Raw genomic sequence first — 23865 nt, 5'->3', positions numbered from 1 at the left:
CCATTATTAGTACCATTTGTGTATAAAATTCAATTAATCCTTAGTTAATAAAACCTTAAAACTTATTACAATACATACTTAAAGGCTGAATTTTTTTGATTGATAGATTTGGAAGCCAATCATATATATCTGACATTTTTGCTGTCTTCAAATTTTACTATTTCCATTTAATTAGGAAACTTTTACATTACATTTTTATCTTATTACTTTGTCTAATTATTTTGCTCTTTGGAGATTATAATCCCTATATTATCATTTGACTTGAAATATAAGAGACATGGTCATATATCTGGGAGAAAACTCTCAACTCTGTTTGATTCCAGGCATGAGTCTGGATATATGACCATGCCTCTTTTTCCTTTTATAGCAAATTTCTATAATCAAGAAGTTTTGTAAAACTAGGAACACTGCTGTGCTGTGCACAGTTTGATAACTTTTTGAGCAGAGTTCCAAATTGTGCTGTAGAATGGCTGAATCCGTCCACAGTTCCACCAACAATGCATCAGTGTCCCAGTTTTCCCACATTCCTTCATCATTATCTTTTCCTGTCATCTTAGGCCATCTGAGAGGTGTGTAATGGTACCTGAGTTGTCTTAATTTGCATTTCTCTAATCAATAGTGGTTTAGAGCACCTTTTCATATGATAAAATTTTCTTTGTCTTACAGCATTTCTGTTCAACATTAATTTAGAATAACACAGTAAATTTCAGGTGTAGTCAATTGAATTTCCAAATTATCTCATGTGAAAATTATTGATCTTATTACCTTTGACATTTTAAAACCACTTTAAAAATATCAAATATGCAATAATTATATTCAGTTAGAGAAATAATAATAATGTAGCACTTCATATATGCCGGTCACAGTTTTAAGTACTTTATACTGCTATCATTTTGATCTTACAACAACCATTTATATTTTTCTCTTTACAAATCATCAGAGTGGGGTAAATAAAGATAAAATAACTTGGCATAAATTACATAGTACATTGCTGCAGCTGGAACATAGGAGGGTGGCCTCCCCCAGCGGAGAGACTAGCTGGCGATCTCCCTCCTGTCACGCTGCCAGAGACCTTGGACTCTCTTGTCGCGCTGGGGGTCTTGCCCAGGGCCTGCCCTGCCTTAGAAATACTGACTGGGCTTTGTGGGTGTGACACAGGTGAGGGGCTGGGGTGGCTGTTGGTTCTCCCTAGTGGTAGTTTCAGGTAGCAAGACTCAGGGAATGCTGGTTGGGGGGCCTGAACCACACACCTATGCTGGAGTTGGGGAGCCCTTGGGGCAGGCTGTGAGGGTGGGGAGGGGGGGCCCTCTGCAGCTGCCACCATTCCCTGTCTACCCAGAATTCAAGTTTCCCTGCCTTTCTGCAGCATTCTCTTTTCTTAATCTGAGGTGGAGCAGGTTAACAGGCACATGGACTGGAGTGGTCTTGCTAACCACAACGGTGATACACCCATGACTCTGGGAAAGGGGTTGTAGCATACTGAGTCATCAGGATTCAGGAAGGGTCCTTCAAGACTTTCTGGGATGTTTTCCTTTTTTCAGCATCTACCCTAACTTGTATTTGAAAATAGTTTTCTTTCCTGATGGTGCAGAAAGGACCAAAATAGGAAGTCAAGGAAAGGTTAAAAAGGGGTTGCTATTTGCCTCTTTTTTCTTCACTTCATTTCTGGGCTCTCTGCCTCTAACTTTGCTTCACTGCCCTAGAATAATGAAGCTAGTAATCTTGCAAATTTTAAAAGCTTAAAAAGAAACTTTATAAGATTTAATCCTTATTTTCCCTTCAAATAAATTCTCAGAGTGATACTTTTATTAAGATGTTTTAGTGGGGGGTTGAGATCCTAGAATTACCCCAAAATCTCAAGAGATTTTCCTGCAATTTCAAAATGACTAATTGCCAAACTCTTTATGATTAATCTCAAATCATGCAGAATCTGCTAAAATGTTTTTAGTGTTCTGTAACTTTAATTATCTAACTTTATTTCTGTAGCCCCAACTTGGCCAGGACTGGGACCACAGGAAAAAAGGGTCTTAGTTTTCCTCTTTTTTATAATCTCCTGTGGAAAGTTTATGGTGAGAGTTAGTAAAGTTAATCAATCTTTCCCAGTGTTCTCTCTTACCTGCAGTTCTCAGAAGTTTTACTGGCTGGCTGCAGTTTAAGTCTTTCAAGGTAACTTTCTTTTAAGTTTTTTTAAATTTTCAAGGCAACGTGCTTCTACCATCATATGTCAAATAACCTTCACTGCACTGGGAATATTTTCTCTTTTTCTTGTCCACCCACTGCAGGAGAAAACAAGGAGAAAGACCATTTCCTTTTAAAGTCTTCTTGTAAGCCTAAAAGCTTCTTCTCTAGAGCCACTCACCTCATCCCCTGGTGTTCCATAGGGAAAAGACAATGAATGCACAAAGTTCCCACTATATCGTGTCCTTCCTCCTAAGGGAGTTTGCCAGACACAGGGGCCAAGGAACACTCGGATCCAAAGTAGTCCCCCCAAGCTTTGGGGTCTTGTGGGACACCAGCTCAAAAAGGGGGGCAGCTTACTTTGGATTAGAGAGGGTGTGGGTCAGAGGTTTTGTCCCATGTTGGTGCCAGAAATGGTGAGCTTTCAGGTGTGTGTTGTAGTGTCACCTCTGAAAGAACTCAGGCCCGTTCAGCCTCCAGCCCAAGCAGAGGCCTTTTAGTGAGATCTGTGCGCTCCGTCAGCAGGTGGGCCAAGCTCTCTGAAGGCTTGATGGCATCTCCCCAAAGCAAGGCAAGGCTTTTACAGAGTATCTGTAAATGGTGCTGATTCCATCACAAGGTGTGTGAAGTCCAAAGTGTAAGGAGGCGGTGGCTACTCAGGAGGGCCTAAAGCCTTGGTGGACTGTTGGTATGGCTCCCCACCGTCCCCAGAATGCATGCAGAAAAGCCCACTTAAGGGATGTTAATGTGTGTGACATATAATGTAATAAAATCATTATGTTAACATACATAAGAATATAAAATGATATGTAATACGACATATCATATGTATAGATATAGTAATATACTACATACAGCCCATGTAATGTCAGGGGAAAGATTGAGGTTGCGATCCTGTGTCCTATTCTGCGTCCCGTGGGTGCTGCTTCTTATTGGCTGATTTCTGTGTTATGTTTTGTTTGACATGGCTCAGAATATGATAGCCTGCTCATGATTGCAATGAGACTCTTGAATAATGATTTCTGTGGGGCTAGGGCCAGTAATCAGAGTCCCTTCAATAAAAAACTAGTAAAGTTAAGCAGTTTACCTCATTATGTGGAGAGATGACATATATAACTCCTCAGAACTTTAGAGTTACCAACAGTCTTGGAGGGAGTCTAAATAGGGTTTAGTTATGGTTCTGTTATGCTTGGATGATCTCAGAAGAATGGAAGGGGAGAAGAGGCATGCGTTGGTAGGAGAGAAGGGAAAGGAAAGAAAGAATGGGGTTCATTATCTTATTTAAGTGGGGATAAGCAAAGAAATGTTTATGTAATGAGAAAGGTGGTGGATAGGAACTAGCACTCCTTAAACCTCATTTATAGGTTCAAGGAGGAAAAAATAAACATACACAGAAAGATGGGTGCATGTGATTGCCGCATATTTAAAATCAGCCTGAGTCAGGAATTCAGATTAAGGGAAAAATCTTCAATCTTTATTCTCAGTAGAGATGAAGAAGGATTGCGATAGCAATATGGGCAGCTGCGACAGAAAGCCAGCCAGCAGAGATAAAGGGGAATTGCAGGTGAAAGGGGGATCGGAGGTGAAGGGCAGTTGCGATAGCAATACGAGCAACTGTGACAAGAAACCAGCCAGCAATCTGTCTTTCTGCTTCCCTTTCCACTCCCCTGCCTCCACCCACCAAAAACGTCGTTTCCTATACAACACATCAGGACTTGCACAAAGAGTGGGCGGGGGGCATTCTTTCTCCAAGCATATATATTAATAGAGTATGGTCCAATTACTATTTAGCCTCACATGCTTGGGACCTCAGTGCATCAACTCAAGCCTCAGCCCATTACAGGTGCAGAAATTCATCTTACCCAAAAGGGAAGGAGGAGGGAAAGAGGTTAAGAGAAAGAATTATGGGGAGATAAGAGGGAAGATAGAATTCCTCTAAGAGATAAAGCCGGGATTTAAAAAATGGTTTTCATAAATGGAAAAAAATTGTGGGAAAAAAATGATAACTATGGAAGGGAAAATGGAAAATGAAAATGAAGAATCTAGCACACGAATTTAAAAAATCTTGTCCAATCAACAAACCCTGAAAGTTAAAGTAAACCAAATGAGACTCCATAAGGCAATAAGAAATATATCAAAAGGCTGAGAAAAATAGGAAAAAATGTAAGATATCTCATAGCAAAAAAAAAAATAAAACTGACCTGAAAAACAGATTGAGGAGGGGAAAAAATGTAATTATCATGGGCCTAACTGGATATCATGATCAAAATAGAAAGATATGTAAAAAGAGAATTACTTGAGTCAAGGGAAATAGATTCCACCAATTCCCTCCTGAAAGAAACCTTAAAATTGAAATTCCTAGGAACATTACAACCCAAATCCAGAGTTTCCAGGTGAAAATAAAAATACTGCAAGCAGTCATAATTCAATTACCAAGGAACCAATCAGAATCACACATGACTTAGCAACTACCTCTGTAAAGTAATGGAGAGCTTGAAACACAATATTCCAGAAGGCAAAGGATTATAACCAAGAATAACTTATCCAGTAAAATTTGAACATGATGCTACAAGAGGGGTTCAGGGGAGGGGAGAAAAGCCCTTCAAATAGTGAACTTCCAAGAATTCCTAATAAAAAGACCAGAGCTGTATAGAAACTGTAGTTTAAACATGGGAATGAAGAGAAACATAATGTAAAAAATTAATGAACACTGACAAAAGACTTAACGTTCCCAGAAAGGGAGATGAAACATGTTCCTTCTGAATACTCGTTTCTCATCATCAGTCATATAGTGAGTTCAATTAGACAAAGCCTTGGAGTGATTCTATTAAATCTCGATCTTAAGAATGCAAAGAGAAGAGAAAGGAAAATTATGGAAAATGATGCACACATACATTGTTGCCGACTAATTGCTTGTGTCGGGTATTCCAAGAAAAGGAGGCTCCATTTTTTATTGTGATGAAGGGCAGTAGCAGGGCATACCTGTGGTATAAGTCCATGTGGAGGTTTTGTTTCTTAAACTTTTTATATGTTTGTGTTGGTGATTTTGTTGATTTCCCCCTCCCCAAATTTCGTAAGGGGGAGGGGGTGGTAAAAGATGAAGGATGTGACTCAAGTTCAAGGATGTGTGAAGGTTTAGCCAAGACAGAGTTAGCTAATGGCCTACCCATATTATTCTTAACCTAACTAGAATATTTATGAGTTTTAACTCATAACATTCCTAACTGCAGCCAATGATTCATTTAACCCATTTATACATACAAGGAGGAGAAGTAGATGAGGGCAACTGACATCTGAACATCTCTTCTAAACTGGTAAAAAAAGATGGAAGAACATGATTGAGTATAGAAATACAATTTCACTCAATAGGGAAATGGGGCAAGGGAAGAAGGGAAGACAGGAAATTAAAGGGAAAATAGAGGAAGGGAGAGAAAAGTCCTAAACAAAACAAACTCAGTATAAGCATAGATATATATACTTCCTTTTGAAGTTGTAAAGGGTGGGAGGTACCCATAAAGTTAGAAATTGATAAATAAATCATGGCTTATAAATTAGATGGAATACTATTATGTTGAACTCTTAGCAATATAATGAACAACCATTAATCATCTGACTCATGATGAAAAGTTACCTACCTCCAAATATAAAAGTAAAAGATACAAAATTCACCAACTTTTTTTAATGGTTAGTATGGAAATTTATTTTGATTTACTGTCCCTACTTCCAATAGATTTAATTTTCTTGTGTTCTTTAATAGAAAAATGAGATGGAGTGGGAGAAAGAAGAAAGCCAATCTTGTCTAATTAAAAATTTTTTTTAAATTTTAACACAAATTTTATCAACCATTCAGAGAACAAATAACTTTCATCTTTAAATTCTTCTCAAAAATTGGGAAGACGAATCCTAACAAACTCTTTGTTTGAGACAGATGTAGTACTAATGATACCTAAATTATGTAAAAATAGTAGAGAAAGAAATATACAAACCACTATCTGTGATGACAACTGATGTCAAAATGTGAGCAAAGAACTTATAGCAACAAATTAAAACTATTAGGCCCTCTGATCAGTTTGATTTATACCAGGAATGCAGGTTTGATTCAGAAACACTATAAATAGGACACCATATTAATAATAAAATCATATAACTATCAACAGATGCAAAAAATCCCTTTGACAAATACTAACCACTTTATATTAAAAAAAAAAAATTTAAAGAATTGAGCTAAATAGATCTTTCCTTATGTGTTGAAATTGTTTCTTATTCTGGACCTCCTGATCATGACCCTCATAAAATTGTGTTATATATTAACTGAAATTTTCCTTCTGTAATATGTGTTGAATTAGGAGAAGCCATCTAGGTGCTGCTTGTCATTGTCTTGATCCTCTGTTATGTAAATTCCCTCCCAAAAATTCAGATCTTCACAGGTCCAGATCTGCAGAACATCAAAAAGGTGCTGATAACTTTGAGTTTGAAGCTTTCCCAATTTTGATATGTTAATGAATTAACCCTAAGATAGCACAAATAGGTGTGGAGCTATTTCCTCAAAAAACTCTATAAAAATGAAACACAAACTCTTGCTTACTCCCCCCAACCTTCAGTACTCTTCCTTCTCCACTACTAGGCCCATGCTTCCCAAATCTAATCCATGGTTATGTGAGTGATATTCTGTCTTCCTCCTGACCATTTCCCCTTACCACCTTCCTTCCCCATCCCACTTCCTGTCCCCCTGCCACTGTCTGTCTCTGTACCACATTTCACTATTTGTCTCTGCCTTTCTAGACTTTCACAGTGGGATTGCCATCCCATTTCCCTCTGCCAATTGTGATTTTTTTTCCTGGTGAGTACCCAAAAAATTGGGTGTGTCTCTCTCTATTTCATAATTTCATAAATTATCAGTTCATTAATATGGCAATTAGTACTTAGATATTAAATGCAAAACTAGCATAATCTGAAAAGAAAAAACATCAGAGGTGTTTTATAACTAGAGGTAAAAGAAAGATGTCCATTAATACTATTATTTCATATATTTCTAGAAATATTAACTATAATTAAAAAATACAAAATTGAATAAATTCATGCAAACCATTCTGGAGAGTAAGGTGGAACTAGGCCCAAAGAGCTCTCAAACTGCATAACTTTTGATCCAGCACTGTCACTATTGGTCCTGTATCCCAAAAAGAACCCTGGAGAGTTAGTTAAAATTCACCACAATAATGACTTGAGTAAATAAAATTCTTAGTCTCTCTCTGTATTATCAACAAAACATAGAAGGAAGAATTAGAGAAATTTCTTTTAAAATTTCATAGTATTTCCAAAATGGGTAGATCAAATCACCGCTCTCATGTTAATTTTTTGTGCATTAATGTATGTAATTTAGTAATTTTGTACCCCAAAAGTCACCAACCTGTTCCTTCCCCTTGACCTAGCCAACCCACTACTAGACATCTGTCCCCTTAGAATTCCAACAGAGATACAAAGGACCAAAACATATAAAAATATAACAATATTTTTTGTTGGAACCTTTCTGTAAACCTAAGGTGTATGTTTCCTCCCTCCCCCCCCCCCCCCCCCCCCCCCCCCGGATACATCTCATATCTGTGAATAAAAGGGCGCTTAAATTTAAGTCCTGTGTATGGGAGTCACAGGTGGGGAATACATGTGAAATTGATTTCTCTTCCATTGGAGTCTTCTCCAAGCTCCTCAGGTACGGCATCATGTCTGGGTAGCTTGTTTAGTGGGGTTCCCAGGGTCTGTCTCTCCTTGGAATTAAACTGTCAATGAACAATATTAGCTTTCTTTTGATTCTGTAACTGCATCTTCTTTCAGCTGCCAAAGTTCCCATTCCTTGAAGTCTTTATAATTTACTTCTTCACCTGGACTCTTTCTCTTTTTAAGGAGTTTATGGATTTTCAAGGGTCTGTGCTCTTGAGTCAAAAAAAAAAAATCAGACCTTGTTTTCACTTATTTCAAAAATTAAGCATTTCCTTCTTTTATTTAAAGATATGATTTTGAGAAGGAATATATCTGTTTCAACAACTACCAAAGATGAGGGGTCCGTTGTAAAACAAGAAGTTAAGAAAACTCCCACTATAGATAAACTTGAATAATAACATAAAACTGTATGCTCTCCTAGCTAGTACAAAGTCTAGCACATTAGCTACTCAGCAGGTATTTTATCGAATACACTGAAACTCTCAGCATTGAGAATCAGTTCTTTTATGTTCTTCCACCTTTATAGCTCTCCTATTACTCCATATAAAAGAAGGAAGAGCAGTAATTTGTTTTAATTTACAGGAATCACTAACATTTAAGGATGAGCAGTAATTTGTTTTAATATTACAGGAATCAGTAGCATTTAAGGATGAGCAGTAATTTGTTTTACTATTACAGGAATCAGTAACATTTAAGGATGTGGCTGTAGACTTTACTCAAGAAGAATGGATACAACTGGACCCAGCACAGAGAAACCTGTACAGGGATGTGATGCTGGAGAACTATAAGAACTTTGTCTCCTTGGGTAAGGACAGTGTTCCTTTTTAACTCAGAATCTGTTTATTGGGATGTCGTTTGTTAAAAATTAATGGAGTAACCAAAATGCTTGGTTATTTTTATTGGTCTGGTTTTTAAAAGCCAGAAGAGAAGTCTAAGCTATATATACATCAGTGAGCTAGATAAATGGTTGGTAAATATCTAAAAAAATAAGTGGTGGTCACAAAAACTTAGCATGACCTCATCAGGCATGGAGAAGTCTAAATTAATTTTATTTTTTATTTTTTGACAAGGCTACAAGACTAGTTCATCAGGGAAATGCTTTATACATTTTACCTAGATTTTAACAAAAATCTTTCTTATTATTCTCATGGACGCGATGCAGAGATATAGAGTAGATAATGGAATCCTGAAGAAAGTCGGTCATTAATGTTTGGTGTAATCTTGGCAGGAGGTCTAGTGAAATGCCCCAGACAAGTCTTTGATGTCCAACATTCTGTTGCTGCTTTGGGGAAAGGCTCAAATGTCATGCTTGTTAAATTTGTCAATAACACAAAGCCCAGTCTAGACAAGAGGGATAAAGTGCATGACAGTACAGATTAAGAAGGCTAAAGTATTGGGCGAAAGCTAATGGAATGACACATAAGAGGGGAAAACTTATAATCTTAATCCTGGGTTCAGAAATGTCAGTTTGACATGAAGGTGGAAAGAGAAGGCAAGATGGATGATTCTCTCTGAAAAAGAACTTGTGACATAGTAGCCCCAAGAGGCAAACTTGTTTTTGGCTGCATCAGGAGAAGCTTAGTGTGAAGGATCTAGGAGAGAGTAGTTCTGTGTTCCTCTGCTCCGGTCAGACCTTGTTGGGAGTATTGTTTTAAGCTCCTTATAACTTGTTTTAAGAAATAAATCTCTAAAATTGAGCACACCAAGGAGGGCATCCTGGATAGTGAAGAGCTTCATCCCCTAAGAAGCCAGAAATCTCAAGAAGAGAAGACTTAGGATTGGGAAATGGAAGTGTGGGACAGGATAGTTGTCTTCTACTATTTGAATGATTTTCCTGAGGAGAAAGATTGATATTTTCAGCAGTTTAGGGCAAAACTAGAAGCAGTGGGTAAAGAAATGTCCTGACAATTAAAGCTTCCAAGAAATTAAGTAGAATTAATATATTCTCCTTTACTAGATGTCATCAGACATCTTACTGACCACTTACTGAGTATATTGTAGGTAGGACTTGGTATGATTTAGATTAGAAGGTCTCATGATCCTTTTTAATTCCAAGAGTCAGAAATACTTAGAATTCTATAGTGAGTCTGTGTTCCCAACAATTTCCATGTCTTTTCACATGATCAGGGTTTCCCATCTTTAAACCAGATGTGATATCCCAGCTGGAGCGGGGGGAAGGACCATGGACACCAGAGACAGAAGTCTCACAAGTCATTTGTCCAGGTACGTAAATGAAATCCAGGCAGATGGGAATCCTTCCACACAACAATTTGGGCTGCGCAGTAGAGCACCTTTGAGTGCTTTGGTGGAAAAAAAAAAAAAAGGCTAAGGCTGTTGAGCAGAAGGTGGTTTCATTTGCCTTTGTGGTTTCATTTCAGCAAGTCAAAATTTATCTGTCAGAAGTCATTTTAGTGCCTCAGATCCTGCCGGTATATGGTAGTTACTTTTTGAATGTTTATTGCTTAGATGATTATTTGTCCTTGTTTTACTACCTGGTAGAAATATAGCACCAGACTGTACCTTAAAAACAAATCTAAAAATGAGACATTTTCATTCCCTGCTATAATTTTACATTTTCCTTGCAAAAATAAGGCACATTATCCATATAACAATTATTTAGCAATATATATATGTCTGTATTATGTTCAAAATGTTGGGATTTGAATAGTTGGGGGATAGGTGAATAAGGCATTTTTAGTGTTTAGCAAAGGAAATAGAATGAAAAAGGCTATGAATATTAGGATGAGTAGATATGTGTATTTGAAGGTAGGGAAGAGGCTAAGTAAACTGGTTTTTTAGAGCCCATGATACTTCTTGTTGAGCAGTAGGTTACACAACAAAATAGGTAGCATGGGATGTGATCATAGGAACCTTTGAATGCCTCCTAGCATTATTTTGACATCTACTAATTTGTATCATCTTGGGGAAAAAATTGACCATCTGATCAGATAAATGATTACTATGATGAGAATAATATCAAAGAAAGGTAAATGCATGCCATTTGAATATGAATAAGATTGATAGTTAGAATCCTGATTTAATAATTCAGATGTAAAATGATGAAAGCATTTATTTTATCCCAAATTACTTTCATTAATTCTTGTTCATCCTCTGATACTTCTTTTCTACTCCATTATTCCCTCCCATCATCTCTATCCTGGTTTCCCTTTTTAACTCTAACACATATTCCTGAATCCATTCTGTTTGTTGTGTTCATCTCCTGTTTATTTCCCCTAGATTTTAAGTCCTTATTAGATGACTCTTAAAAACCTCACCCTTTAGCTCCCAATTACAGGAATGACAGCTGTTCTTTGACATGTTAGCAGCCAGAGGGGTAAAAAAATTGTCCCTACCACTAAAATAGAAGAGACTTACTATATTGGTATGTTTCAGCAAGTAAAAGAAAGAACAGTCCATTGTCTAAGAGTGTATTGATCCTGTGTCAAAAGAAAAGATAGAGGATTAATTGAGTCTGCTATCTCTCATTTAATTGAATTATAGAATCTCAGGGATCTTGGAGATCATTGGATACAACCTTGTATCCAAAAGGAATAATTTCTTCAATGTCTCCATGACCCTCCGTTATAATGATTCCCAAAGTGGCAAAGTAATTATTTGGTGAAAGTCAGTTCTGTTTGGAAACAAAGAGATTAGATTGTTCTTTTATATGGAGCCAAAATGTCAATAGATGTCAGGAATAAGTCCCATCTCTCCATATGATAGCCCTTCAAATAGTTTAAGGCAGCCATCTTAGTTCTTCTGAATATTTGCCTTCCTCATGTTAAACTCTCCAATTTTTATGTATAAGATATCATTTCCAGACTTCTCACCATTCCAGTGGCATTTCTGTGACTGCGCTGCCTTCTCAGTAATGTCCTTCTCAAAATGTGCCCAGAATTGACTGTCAGACTCAAAATGTGTTCTGATTGACATGTTGTATCGTGGGAGCAGAATTTTCTGTAATCTGATGACTTTCCATGTAGAAATGGAGCTCAGAGTGTTGCTAGATTTGGGAGCTGATGTCATCATTAGTTTGCATTTTTTTTTTTTTTTGGAGTTAACTAAAACCTTCAGATCTTTCAAACAAGTTCTGCTCTCCCAACTAGCTTTCTCCATTCCTTTTCTAGTGACATTTTGTACAATCACATTTGTTCTTAATTTTTATCTTGAGTTTTTTCCTCTCTTCTCACATGTTGAGACTTTTATATACTCCTTATTCATTCTCTAATGTATTGTCACCCATATTTGTGGCATCAGCAACACTGATGTACGCCTTTTATGTTTTCATTAAAATTGTTAAATAAGAACAGAGAGAAAAGTATGGAGCTCTGATGCATGATGCCAGGGACTTTCCCTATCCACTGACATCTGTCTGTTAACCAAAATGCTTTCTGATTAAGGCATTCATGCATCTATGAATCCACTTCATAAAAACTCTTGTTCTCAGTGATTGTTTAAGAGACTTACCAAGAAAACCTGTATCCACTGGCCACCTCTGACATTTATGAAATGTGTTGTTACATCAAGTCACTCCACATCTCTGCTTCAGGCTTCTCACTCTAAAATAGGAGGGTGACACCTCTAGCACCTTCCTATGTTGTACACTTTAAAGTTGGCAAATTTTGAGCTACGAAAGCTTAAAGCTACAGCTGCTACCACGTGTTTATTCCTTGTCCAGGCTAGAAATCTCAGTGTGCCTTTTATACATAATGATTATGCAATCCTGAACAAGTCAGTTTATCTCCACAATACATAAAATAGCAGGTCATATTCCTGTCTAAATTCTTATCCTATGTAATTTGTTCATAATCAACCCTTAGTGGGTTTTTTTTTCCTTTTTAAAGATTGCTCTAAATATTATTTTAATAGTTTCCTGAATTTTGCTAAGATTGGTATCAGACTCAACAGTCTGGAGTTTCTAGAATCAACTTGTTTCTCATCTCTGAACATTTAGCCATTTTCTCCCCCTCACCTCCCCACCAAATTACTAACAGTTATTCTCTGAATGCATCTATGAATGCTTTTGCTATTCTTAAATCTAAGTCATTTAGTTCCTGGAAGCCTTTTCCTAGTTCTTCACATATCTTGGACTTCAGTTCTCACTTAACAAGTATTTATTTAACTTTTTCCAAATTGGTAATTATCTTTGCTCATTTAAGAGTCAGAATCAAGAACTTAATATAAGCAGTTTCCTTTCTTACAATACAGAGAATAGTGGATTTAGATGCTTTTTTTTTTTTTTTTTTTTTTTTTTTTTTGCTTTTTTTTCCAGATTCCATTATTCAGAAGACAAGGTGTGAAGACTTAGACTGGATTCAAAAGCAGGACATTTCTCTGGGAGAATCATCTAGAGAGATAATTAGAAAGAATTATCCCTGGTCTTCTGAGTTGGGAGGAGCATGGGAATGTGATGTCAGGCTAGAGAAGCAGAAGGGCAACTGGAATAGACAATCCAAGGAAGTTATGATGTTTCATGCAAAAACTGATGATGAGTTGAATATTAATGAATGTAATACATTTGGAAGAAGGTTTAGTCTAGCATCAATCATTGTTCCACCACAAAGAGTTCCAATAGGGAAAATTCTCCATAAATATGATGCACTTAATAAGAACTTCAAACAGTTTTCAGAGCTTAATAAACATAATAGAATGCCCTATTCTGTTTGTAAATATAATAAATGCAGGAAGCCCTTCACTTACCACTCAGACCTTATTCAGTATCATAGAATACATACTGTAGAAAGACCATTTGAATGTAACGAATGTGGAAAATCTTTCACCAATAATTCAATCCTTAGAAACCACCAGAGAATTCATACTGGAGAGAAACCTTATAACTGTAATGAATGCGGTAAAGCCTTCAACCAGAGAGGTCACCTTACTGAACATCGGAGAATTCATACTGGAGAGAAGCCCTATATCTGTAATGAATGTGGGAAAGCCTTTAGTAACAATTCAATACTTAGGAGTCACCAGAGAATTCATACCGGAGAGAAACCCTACAAATGTAACGAATGCGGGAAAACCTTCAACCAGAGGGGACATCTTAATGAACACCAGAGAATTCATACTGGAGAAAAGCCTTTTGAATGTGCTGAATGTGGGAAAGCTTTTAGTCATAGAGTATATCTTACTTTACATCAGAGAATTCATACTGGAGAAAAACCCTATAAATGTAATGAATGTGGGAAAGCTTTTAGCCAGAGGGGACATCTTACTGAACATCAGAGAATTCATACTGGAGAAAAGCCCTATATCTGTAATGAATGTGGAAAAGCCTTCAGCAACAACTCAATTCTTAGGAATCATCAAAGAATTCATTCTGGTGAACGACCTTATAAATGTAGTGAATGTGGAAAAACCTTCAACCAGACAAGACATCTTATTCAACATCAGAGAATTCATACTGGTGAGAAACCCTTTGCGTGCACTGAATGTGGAAAAGCTTTCAGTCATAGAGTCTACCTTACTTTACATCAAAGAACTCATACCGGAGAGAAACCCTATAAGTGTAATGAATGTGGAAAAACTTTTAGCCAGAGAGGGCATCATACTGAGCATCAGAGAGTTCATACTGGAGAGAAACCCTACATCTGTAATGAATGTGGCAAGGCCTTCAGCAATAACTCAATCCTTAAGAATCATCAGAGAATTCATACTGGAGAAAAACCTTATAACTGTAATCATTGTGAAAAAGCATTCAAACAAAAGAGGCACCTTACTGACCATCAGAGAGTTCATACTGGAGAAAAATTTTTAAAACGTTTGGAAAGAGGGAAAGCTTTAAGCCATAAGGCCAGGCTTGCTCTACAACGAATTCATGCTGGTGAGAAACCCTTTGAATTTAATGAATGTGGAAATACTATTAACCAGAATTTGAACCTTACTTTACATCCAATGATTGATAGTGGGGAGAAAACCTTTGAACATAATGAATCTGGGAAAGTATTATTTCAGAAAGGACACCTTGTTGAACATCAGAAGAGCCATACTGGAGAGAAACTCTTTGAGTGTAATGAGTGTGGTAAAAATTTCAACAAAAGTCTCCTTTTGATTGAACATCAGAGAATTCATACTGGAGAGAAATCATTTCCATGTAATATATGTGGAAAAGACTTCAGCCAGAAGGGTCACCTTACTGAACATAAGAGAATTCACACTGGAGAGAAGCTCTTTGAATGCAGTGTGTGTAGGAAGAGTTTTAGTCATAGAACATCCTTTATTAATCATCAGAAGATTCATTCTGGAGAGAAACCCTATGAATGCAACGAATGTGGAAAAGCTTTTAGCAATAACTCAAGTCTTTGGAATCATCACAGAATTCATACAGGAGAGAAACCCTTTGAATGCAGTGAATGTGGGAAAGCCTTCAGTCAGAGGGGACATCTTACTGAACATCAGAAAATTCATACCGGAGAGAAACCCTTTGAGTGTAATGAATGTGGTAAACACTTCAGCCATAAAACATCCTTTATCAATCATCACAGAATTCATACTGGAGAGAAACCTTATGAATGCAATGAATGTGGAAAAACCTTTAGAAGTAATTCAGTCCTCAGGGATCATGAAAGAATACACACTGGAGAGAAACCCTTTGAGTGTAACGAATGTGGAAAAGCTTTCCGGCAGAGGGGCCACCTTGCTGAACATAGGAGAATTCATACTGGAAAGAAACCCTTTGAATGTAAGGAATGTGGGAAAGCATTTAGCACCAGCTCAACACTTAGGAAACACCTTTGTAAGCATCTTTCTAAACTTTAAAGCATTAGTCATGACTTATTTGAAAGTGAATTTTAAAGGGAAATTCTGTCATTCGACCAGGGGATAACGCTGGCATGTGCTCCAAAACTTATCAGAGATCAGAGACTTTATGCTGGACATTAACTAGGGATGTAATGAAGTAGGGAAAAGCTGTGACTTTTCATTACTATGTACTGGAGAATCAATAGGTCAGTTTGACAGTAGATACAAAGTGGTTTGGTATTTTACTAGATCGAAATAACTTTTTTCTTCCTTTATGCATCCAATAATACATGTTAATTGCCATCAGGCAGCAGGAACAATGTTAGTCAATTGAGCAATTTATGCTGGTTCTAAACTAAATGCTTAAAATGCAAGATTTCCAAAAGAATTTCTTTAATAAAAGCACTAAAATGTTCTTTAGTGAAAAAAAATAATTTGAATACCTTTGAAAAGATTGAAAGTGGAAAAGTTGCCCGAGATAAATGAAAATAACATGAAACATCTTGTTCTGGAAGTTTCTCTAAAGATTTATGTTGATTTATCTTGGATATGAATGGGTGCAATTTATAGCTGCTATATTTTGGTCTGGGGTAGAACTAGAGAATGTCATAGCTGGAAGACCCTCCAAATTCATTTAATTCTACTTTCCTATTTTATGGAAGGGAATAATGTAGATCAGGAAAAGAAGAATAAGGATGAAATTCCATTTAAAAATTTTTCAATTTCTTATTGCAAAAGCACATGAGAAATTCCCACATGGTGGGAAAAAGCATAGACTCTTTGGAGAGAATTGACACTAAAAACAAGGTACAGATGGAAAGAGCTGGTGACATAACTTGTGTAGCTGCCTTTTCCCCATGGTTGTGACTAGCCTTATTAGACTCTCGCATAAAAGGAACAGCAAGTTAAATTCTTCACAGGCCCCAAGATAGTTTAGATTACCGATATGTCGATATAGACATATCAGGGTGATACAGATTCCAGATGTGGAAGCAAAGTCTTTATGACCCCTTAGGTGCCTCTGACGCCTCCTGAAATAATAGCATCATACTAATTGAAGCTGGAAAACCCCTACACATGGTATATTTCAAACCTCTCACTTTATAGCTGAAGCTGCTTCGGCCTAGGTAAGGCAGATGACTTGCCAAAGACAGACCAGTAAGTGGCCAAGGTCAGATCCAGATGTGCTTTTTCCTCCCCAGAGCCCTCCTCCGCTGCTTTGTAGAGCCTTTAAGAGTGCTGAGCTGCAGTCTCCCCCAAGTGGGGAGTGGCTGTTTGACCATGGGCATGTCACTCACCCTCTCAGACCCTGTTTGCTTCTATCAGTGGGAGAATACCTGCAGTACCAATTTCTCACGATGGTTGTGGGGCTTCAGTGAGGTCATAGATGTAGGATGCTTTGCAAAAATAAGATCTGTTAGTTATTGTTATAACCCATATTCGCTTGCTCTCATATTCACTCCAGAGACACAAATAAACCGTTTGATCCAGTTTTCTTTGTCTTTTGTTCCACCTAATCACAGCAACAGATGTCCCCCTCCCCCTTTGAAGGGTTCCTGGCCCAAGCTAAGATCTGATTCTCTCTCCATGTGAATTTGACTGACAGATTCAGCAGTATGCCTGTTTTCACTGTCAATCAACATCTGGCATAATTGTGGGGAGATTAGTTGAGATGGTCTGAACCTGTAACGGCTTTGTGAAATTCACATAAGGCTAATAAGAATGGAGGAGGACCACATGCTTTTATTAAGCTTTTGGATCCTGCTGCTGATCCTGGTTCCCAAACTGGCCAGGAATGGAGTCTTATGGAAGGCAGTCTCTCATCCTTTTAAAGTTTTCTACTTGTAATGTATTGACCAATAAGAAAAATTCAAAGATAGAAAGCTCTTTTCCAGCAGATTTTTTGAAAATCTTGCACCTGGGCATTAGGGCATAATGCTTCCATGTTTCTTTGTCGCATTCTTCAGCCAGCTGCAGAGCCTTTGCACTACACAGAAATCCAAAAGGTCAAGAAGAATGGAGGTCCTTAAAGCCATGAACTTTAATTTTATATTTCCATCCTCAGCAGCAGTCCTTTGCCATCATTTTTCTCCTCATCCCAAACTTCTCTTTAGACACTCAATTGTGCCTTTAAGAGATTGTCCCTGTCCTGGTTCTTAATCATTACAATTTTTCTGCCTTTTGGATGCTGTGTTGTAATTTCACTGTTATCACAAGTTTCTTTCTGTTGAAATTGTTAATGATCCATTCCCATTGACCAGCAATGAATTATACAGAAACACGGGCATTGCAACTTTATTCACTTAAAAGTGAAACAAATAGCAAATGAATTGGAAAATGTCTTTCACAAATTAACTATATGCCATTCTTTACATGAGACATGAGTACATAGTATAAAGCATCTGTTACATGAAGGTGTACTTGTTAAAGGGATTGTTTATCATGCGCTGGAAAAATCAAGAATGTTTGTTAAAACATAACTATATGAAATAAAGGGGATTATATATTAAGACATGCAGTGAAGTGGAAATTGCTTGAAAACAATTGAAATCCTTGAATCAGTTACAGGCAGTTAAAAAAATAAGCAGGAAGTCAGCTGCTGTAAACCAATTTCTGTCTTTTTTTTTAAGAGAAGTCAGTATGCACTGGATCATTCCTAGCAAATGGGAAAATTGAATGAAGTCGGACAATCCACTTTTGACAATTTACTATTAACGCTATACCTTCTCATACCATATTTTCTTCCTCTTCATTTATCTTTAAATTCTGTCTTCAGCAGACCTCATTGTGTTCTTTTAGATTGATTGGGTATTCATATCCTTATCCTGTTAATGCATTTTTACCTTCATCTGACTGGATTATTTCATTACCCTCTTCATTTTCCTTCCCTTTTCACATGTATTCATAACATGTTTGACACTCTTTGCAAAAGTTTTGTTTTCCATGAACCCTCAGGGGTGTCAGCTCTTCTGACTATTCCCTATCTCTCTAGTCAGCACACTAGCTTTATTTTTTAAAAAACAAGCAACATTTACACCTCACATTAATAAGTCATGTCCTCCTATTTGAGGATGACACTGTCACGGCTGTCACGGCATTGTATCAATAGTGAAATATTGTGGGATCTGCTAACTTAGATTCATAATCACTCAAAAGAATATGGTATAATAATCAAGAGGAAAAAAAGTGAATCAAATAGGATGACAGCCTGTGGTATGGACAGTCAACTCGTCTAGCCATCCTAAAGGCTTCAAGTCCAGGCAATGGTCCAGGTTCACAATTGAATAGGACAAAAGTGGGCTGGGTTATTGGTTTAAAGTTTCATAATTCTTTTCTGACTCTTAAGCTTTTCTCTAAAATGAAGAACTTGATTTCTCCCATTACCACCCCCCACACACACTCCCCATCCCACTCCCTCCCTTCTTATCATCAAGATCCTTCTGAGGCTGGTTTGAGTCATGGAACACCAGCAATGGGAAGGTTCCTCATTAGTGCAAGCAAGCTACTGCAACATCCAAACAAGAAATCATGCAGGAACAAATAAATGCATAAAGAACGCTACAATTAGACAATCAAAAATAAGAGGATTAGTCACAGAGCAAGGGACACCTCGTGGACAGGAATTAACTGATAGGACATGGAAGGTGTGGGGTCTGAAACAATGAATTAAAAGCCTGGGTGACTAGCAGAAGTGATGTGAAGGGATGAAGACGACCTGAAACTAGATGGAAAATGAGATGATTATTCCATTGATCTCTTTAAAGAAAGGATGGTGAAGGAGCTTTTTGTATCCCTCCTGCTCCCTTCCTATTCTCTAGTCTAGTTCTTGTCTCTAGACAATAACAATGAGATACCAAACTTTAAGGGAATGCAGCCAAAGCAATCCCAAAGGGAAATTTTATATCTCTAAACACTTTCAGGAATAAAACAGAAAAACAGCAGCTAAACAATTGGGTGGACAGTTAAAAAACTAAAAAGACAAATACATTAAAAACTCTCAAACATCAAAATAGAAATCCTAAAAAAACCAAGAGTGAGAAAATCAAAAGCAAAACTAGCAGCTTACTAGTAAAAATAAATAGATAAATCATTAGCGAATTTGATTTTTAAAAACTAAATTAGCTCTTCCAAAAATGGAAAAGCTACTCATAATCATTGAAAAAGAAACAAAACTTATGAGCTATTTGCCCAATTATATGCCAAGAAAACAGAGTCTAAGTGAAATGTAAGAATATATACAATAATATAAAATGTCAACATTAACAAGAAATAAAGGGTTTTTTAAAAGTTGAACAAGCCATAAATTAATTCCTGAAGTAAAAGCCCCCAAAGCCAGATGGATTATCAGAGTGAATTGTATTAAAGGGTTGAAATTCCAATACTATATTTATTTGTGTGAGGCTGTGCGTCATGGCAAGAGGAGGTCCCAGAGCCATACTGGGACAATCCCAGAACCATACTAGGGTATCACACTGGGAATATTTACAACTTGTAGCTTTGTTGCCTACCTCCTAAGTTGAAGATCAAAGATCAAGGGAGGACTGAGAAAGGCACCTGCATTCATGGTGACATTCCCAGCTAAGGAGGCCCTGGGCTGTGCATTGAGAAGGGAGTAAATTTTGGAATAAGGAGAAGGGGAAAAGCTTGAAACAGTCACAGAGAAGGGTCTTAGCACCAGAATCTAGTCCCTCCAAAGAAGACTAGGAATCCCACACCAAAAAAGACCTATAATATACTCACTTGGAACCAAAGGAGCTAATAAATGGAGCTCAATCTATTGCTTAGATCCAAACCTAGGAATTAGCAAAGTACAATCCAAGAGGACAAGAATCAGGTTTTGTCCTAGAACAGAGCATTCAAATTCCCAGCCTGTCCCTGAAATCCTAGAATAATAAAATACTCCGTACCCCAAGAAAGCAGCAAGAGGATCAGTCCAGACTTTCCCAAGCCCTACCATCAAATCAGAAGTCAGAAAGTAGGTTGGGAGAATAAGCAAACAAAAAAACAATCCCACTGTAAAGAGTTGTTATGTTGGCAGGGAAAGTCAAGACAAACTCAAACTCTAAAGAATGATTCCAAAATAACTTCAATCATTGCCTTAGAGAGAGAAAAAAGTACCAAAACTTGGACTATCTTGGCCCTTTAGTTCTAGTCATCTCAACTGTGGGCATCTCTCTCTCCTCTCCTCTCCAACCTGATCCCTGAGTGACTTTAACTCTACCTCAAGCTGCCCTCTCAAATCCCCAGCTCCTCATGTTACTGATTATATTCTGCCAAGCCTCAGACTTGGATCTCTCCACCATTCGCCCCCTTTGGGGTTTGGGGACTGTCAGGGCCTGAATTATCAGATACATATTTGATGCTCAACGTTATTGGCGCCAAATATGGGACAAAGTCTGTGACTCCGATGGTCCCCAAGGTAAGCCTTCCCCTACCCCATCCCCCAACCTCCTCACTTTAGCTGGTGTCCCACAATCACCTAGGAAAGTACACCTGGGAAAGCCCCAGTGCATGGGGGCCCTCTGCTCAGCAATCTCCCTCTAGACTCAGGACCCATTTGGGCAACTTGGCAGTGAGTCTCTCCGCTACCTATTTCTCTCTCCATAGGACGCCAAATGACAAGGTGAGTGGTTGGAGTGAGGATTTTTTTTTTTAGGCTCACAAGACTTTATTATTTTTTTTTATTTAAATTTTATTTTATTTAATAATAACTTTGTATTGACAGAATCCATGCCAGGGTAATTTTTTACAACATTATCCCTTGCACTCGCTTATGTTTCGTTTTTTCCCCTCCCTCCCTCCACCCCCCCCCAAGATGGCAAGCAGTCCTATATATGTTAAATATGTTGCAGTATATCCTAGATACGATACATATTTGCAGAACCGAACAGTTCTCCCGCAGCACAGGGAGAATTGGATTCAGAAGGTAAAAATAACTCGGGAAGAAAAACAAAAATGCAGATAGTTCACATTCGTTTCCCAGTGTTCTTTCTTTGGGTGTAGCTGCTTTTGTCCGTCATTTATCCATTGAAACTCAGTTAAGTCTCTTTGTCATAGAAATCCACTTCCATCAGAATACATCCTCATACAATATCGTTGTCGAAGTGTATAATCATCTCCTGGTTCTGCTCACTTCACTCAGCATCAGTCCATGTAGGTCTCTCCAAGCCTCTCTGTATTCATCCTGCTGGTCATTCCTTACAGAGCAATAATATTCCATAACATTCATATACCACAATTTACCCAGCCATTCTCCAATTGATGGGCATCCATTCATTTTCCAGTTTCTAGCCACTACAAACAGGGCTGCTACAAACATTTTGGCACATACAGGTCCCTTTCCCTTTTTTAGTATCTCTTTGGGATATAAGCCCAGAAGTAGCAGTGCTGGATCAAAGGGTATGCACAGTTTGATAATTTTTTGGGCATAATTCCAGATTGCTCTCCAGAATGGTTGGATTCGTTCACAGTTCCACCAACAATGCATCAGTGTCCCCGTTTTCCCACATCCCCTCCAACATTCATCATTATTTTTTCCTGTCATCTTAGCCAATCTGACAGGTGTGTAGTGGTATCTCAGAGTTGTCTTAATTTGCATTTCTCTGATCAATAGTGATTTGGAACACTCTTTCATATGAGTGATAATAGTTTCAATTTCATCATCTGAAAATTGTCTGTTCATATCCTTTGACCATTTATCAATTGGAGAATGGCTTGGGCTCACAAGACTTTAAAAAGAGATTCTCTGCCCTCCCTTCTCTACCTGCAGCTGAGTGGATGGAAGAGAAAGAGAAAATGTACCCAATGCATCCTATTTGAGATAGGATGATAAAAGCATGTTGCCTTGAAATTTTTAAGAAATACACTTAAGAGAAAGTTATCTTGAAATATTTAAAATGCAGCCAAGCCAGAAAAACTTCTAAGGGCTGTGGTCAGAACACTGAAAAAGATTTATTAACTTTACTACCTCCCATTAAGCTTTCCATGAGAGATTAGTGGAAAACTAAAGGTGCTAGCTAAATTAGGGTTATAGAAATAAGTTGGATAATTAGTAAGTTTGAAGGTACCACTCTGCAGAATTTTTTTAAGAGAAAATAAGGAATAAGTCATATAAAAGGTTTTTTAAATTTTAAAAAGTCATTGAGAAGATTAATAGCTTCATTGTTTTAGGGCAGTGAAGGAAAGTTAGTTGGCAGAGAGCCCAGAAATGAAGGAGGAGGTAAATAGCAACCTCTTATTAACTCTTCCTTGACTTCCTATTTTGTCCTAAAGTCCCTTTCTACACCATCAGGAAAAGAAAGTATGGTTGCCTTCAGAGTAGATGATGAAAAAAGAAAAATATCCCAGAAAATATTGAGGGACCCTTCCCCAAACCCTGACTACTCCGCACACCCCATTCCCTTCCCCAAGAGACATGAGTATTATTTCAGTTGTGGGGATTGCTAACAAGACCATTACTGCCTATGTCCCTTTGTTAACCCCTCTCATCTAAGGTCAGATTAAGAAAAGAGAGTGCTGGAGAATTATAGGCAAACTTGAATTCTGCCCTACTTGGGAGGAAGCAGGGGCAACTGCTGAGGGGTCCCAATCGCTCAGCCCCAGTAGCTCCCCAACCCCAGTACCTACAGCTGTGGGAGAAGAGTGGATGGACCAGGCTCTGAGGCCCATCACCATTAAAAAAGATCCTGTCACTCCAACCCTTCGACAGAAAAAAAAAGCCTCAAAAGCCTAGTCAGTGTCTCCCAGGCAGGCCTGGCCCTTGCCAAGACCCCCGACTACTGAATGAGAGCCCAGGAGCCTCTGGCCATCCTAGTCTGGCAGTGTGACCTCAGGGAGCCAGCCAGCCTCGACCCTGGCAAGGTCATCTTCTATGTTCCAGAAATGCATTGACTATGTCATTTATAACAAGTTATTTTATCTTTTTTTGCCCCAGTTTTCTGATATGAAAAGAAAAATAATGGTTGTTGAAAGATGAAAATGATATAATAATTGTAAAGTGCTTAACAGTGTGGCATATGCTACATGTTGCATTGTTATTATTTCTCTAATTGAATGTATTTGTTCTATATTTGATCATTTTAAATGTGGTTTTAAAATGCCAAAGATAATAACATCAGTGATTTTTCTATGTGATAATTTGGAAATGCAATTGATGTCACTTGAAGTTTGTGTTATTCTAATATTGTATTTCTAAATTTATGTTGTAGAATTTGGTCAGAAAGGCTGTTA

At 37.7% G+C, this 23865-nt stretch overlaps 1 protein-coding gene across 3 annotated transcripts in view; it reads left to right on the top strand.

Annotated features, from left to right (window-relative positions):
- Nucleotides 1-23865, top strand: part of LOC127556643 (zinc finger protein 665-like) — a 92629-nt gene that overhangs the window by 16724 nt on the left and 52040 nt on the right. The window contains exons 4-6 of one of the 3 annotated variants that reach the window (XM_051989909.1): nt 8572-8698; nt 10021-10116; nt 13166-22941. The exons of the other annotated variants lie outside the window; for them this stretch is intronic. Coding sequence (XP_051845869.1) covers nt 8572-8698; nt 10021-10116; nt 13166-15654 — 2712 coding nt within the window. The 3' untranslated portion in view covers nt 15655-22941. Of the gene's footprint in view, nt 1-8571; nt 8699-10020; nt 10117-13165; nt 22942-23865 lie in introns of those variants that run through there. 3 annotated transcript variants of the gene reach the window in all.

This window comes from Antechinus flavipes, chromosome 3 (genome assembly GCF_016432865.1).
Source record: "Antechinus flavipes isolate AdamAnt ecotype Samford, QLD, Australia chromosome 3, AdamAnt_v2, whole genome shotgun sequence".
NCBI lineage: Eukaryota > Metazoa > Chordata > Mammalia > Dasyuromorphia > Dasyuridae > Antechinus > Antechinus flavipes.
Note: the sequence above shows the minus strand (reverse complement) of the source record. Positions and strands in the feature narration are given on the sequence as shown.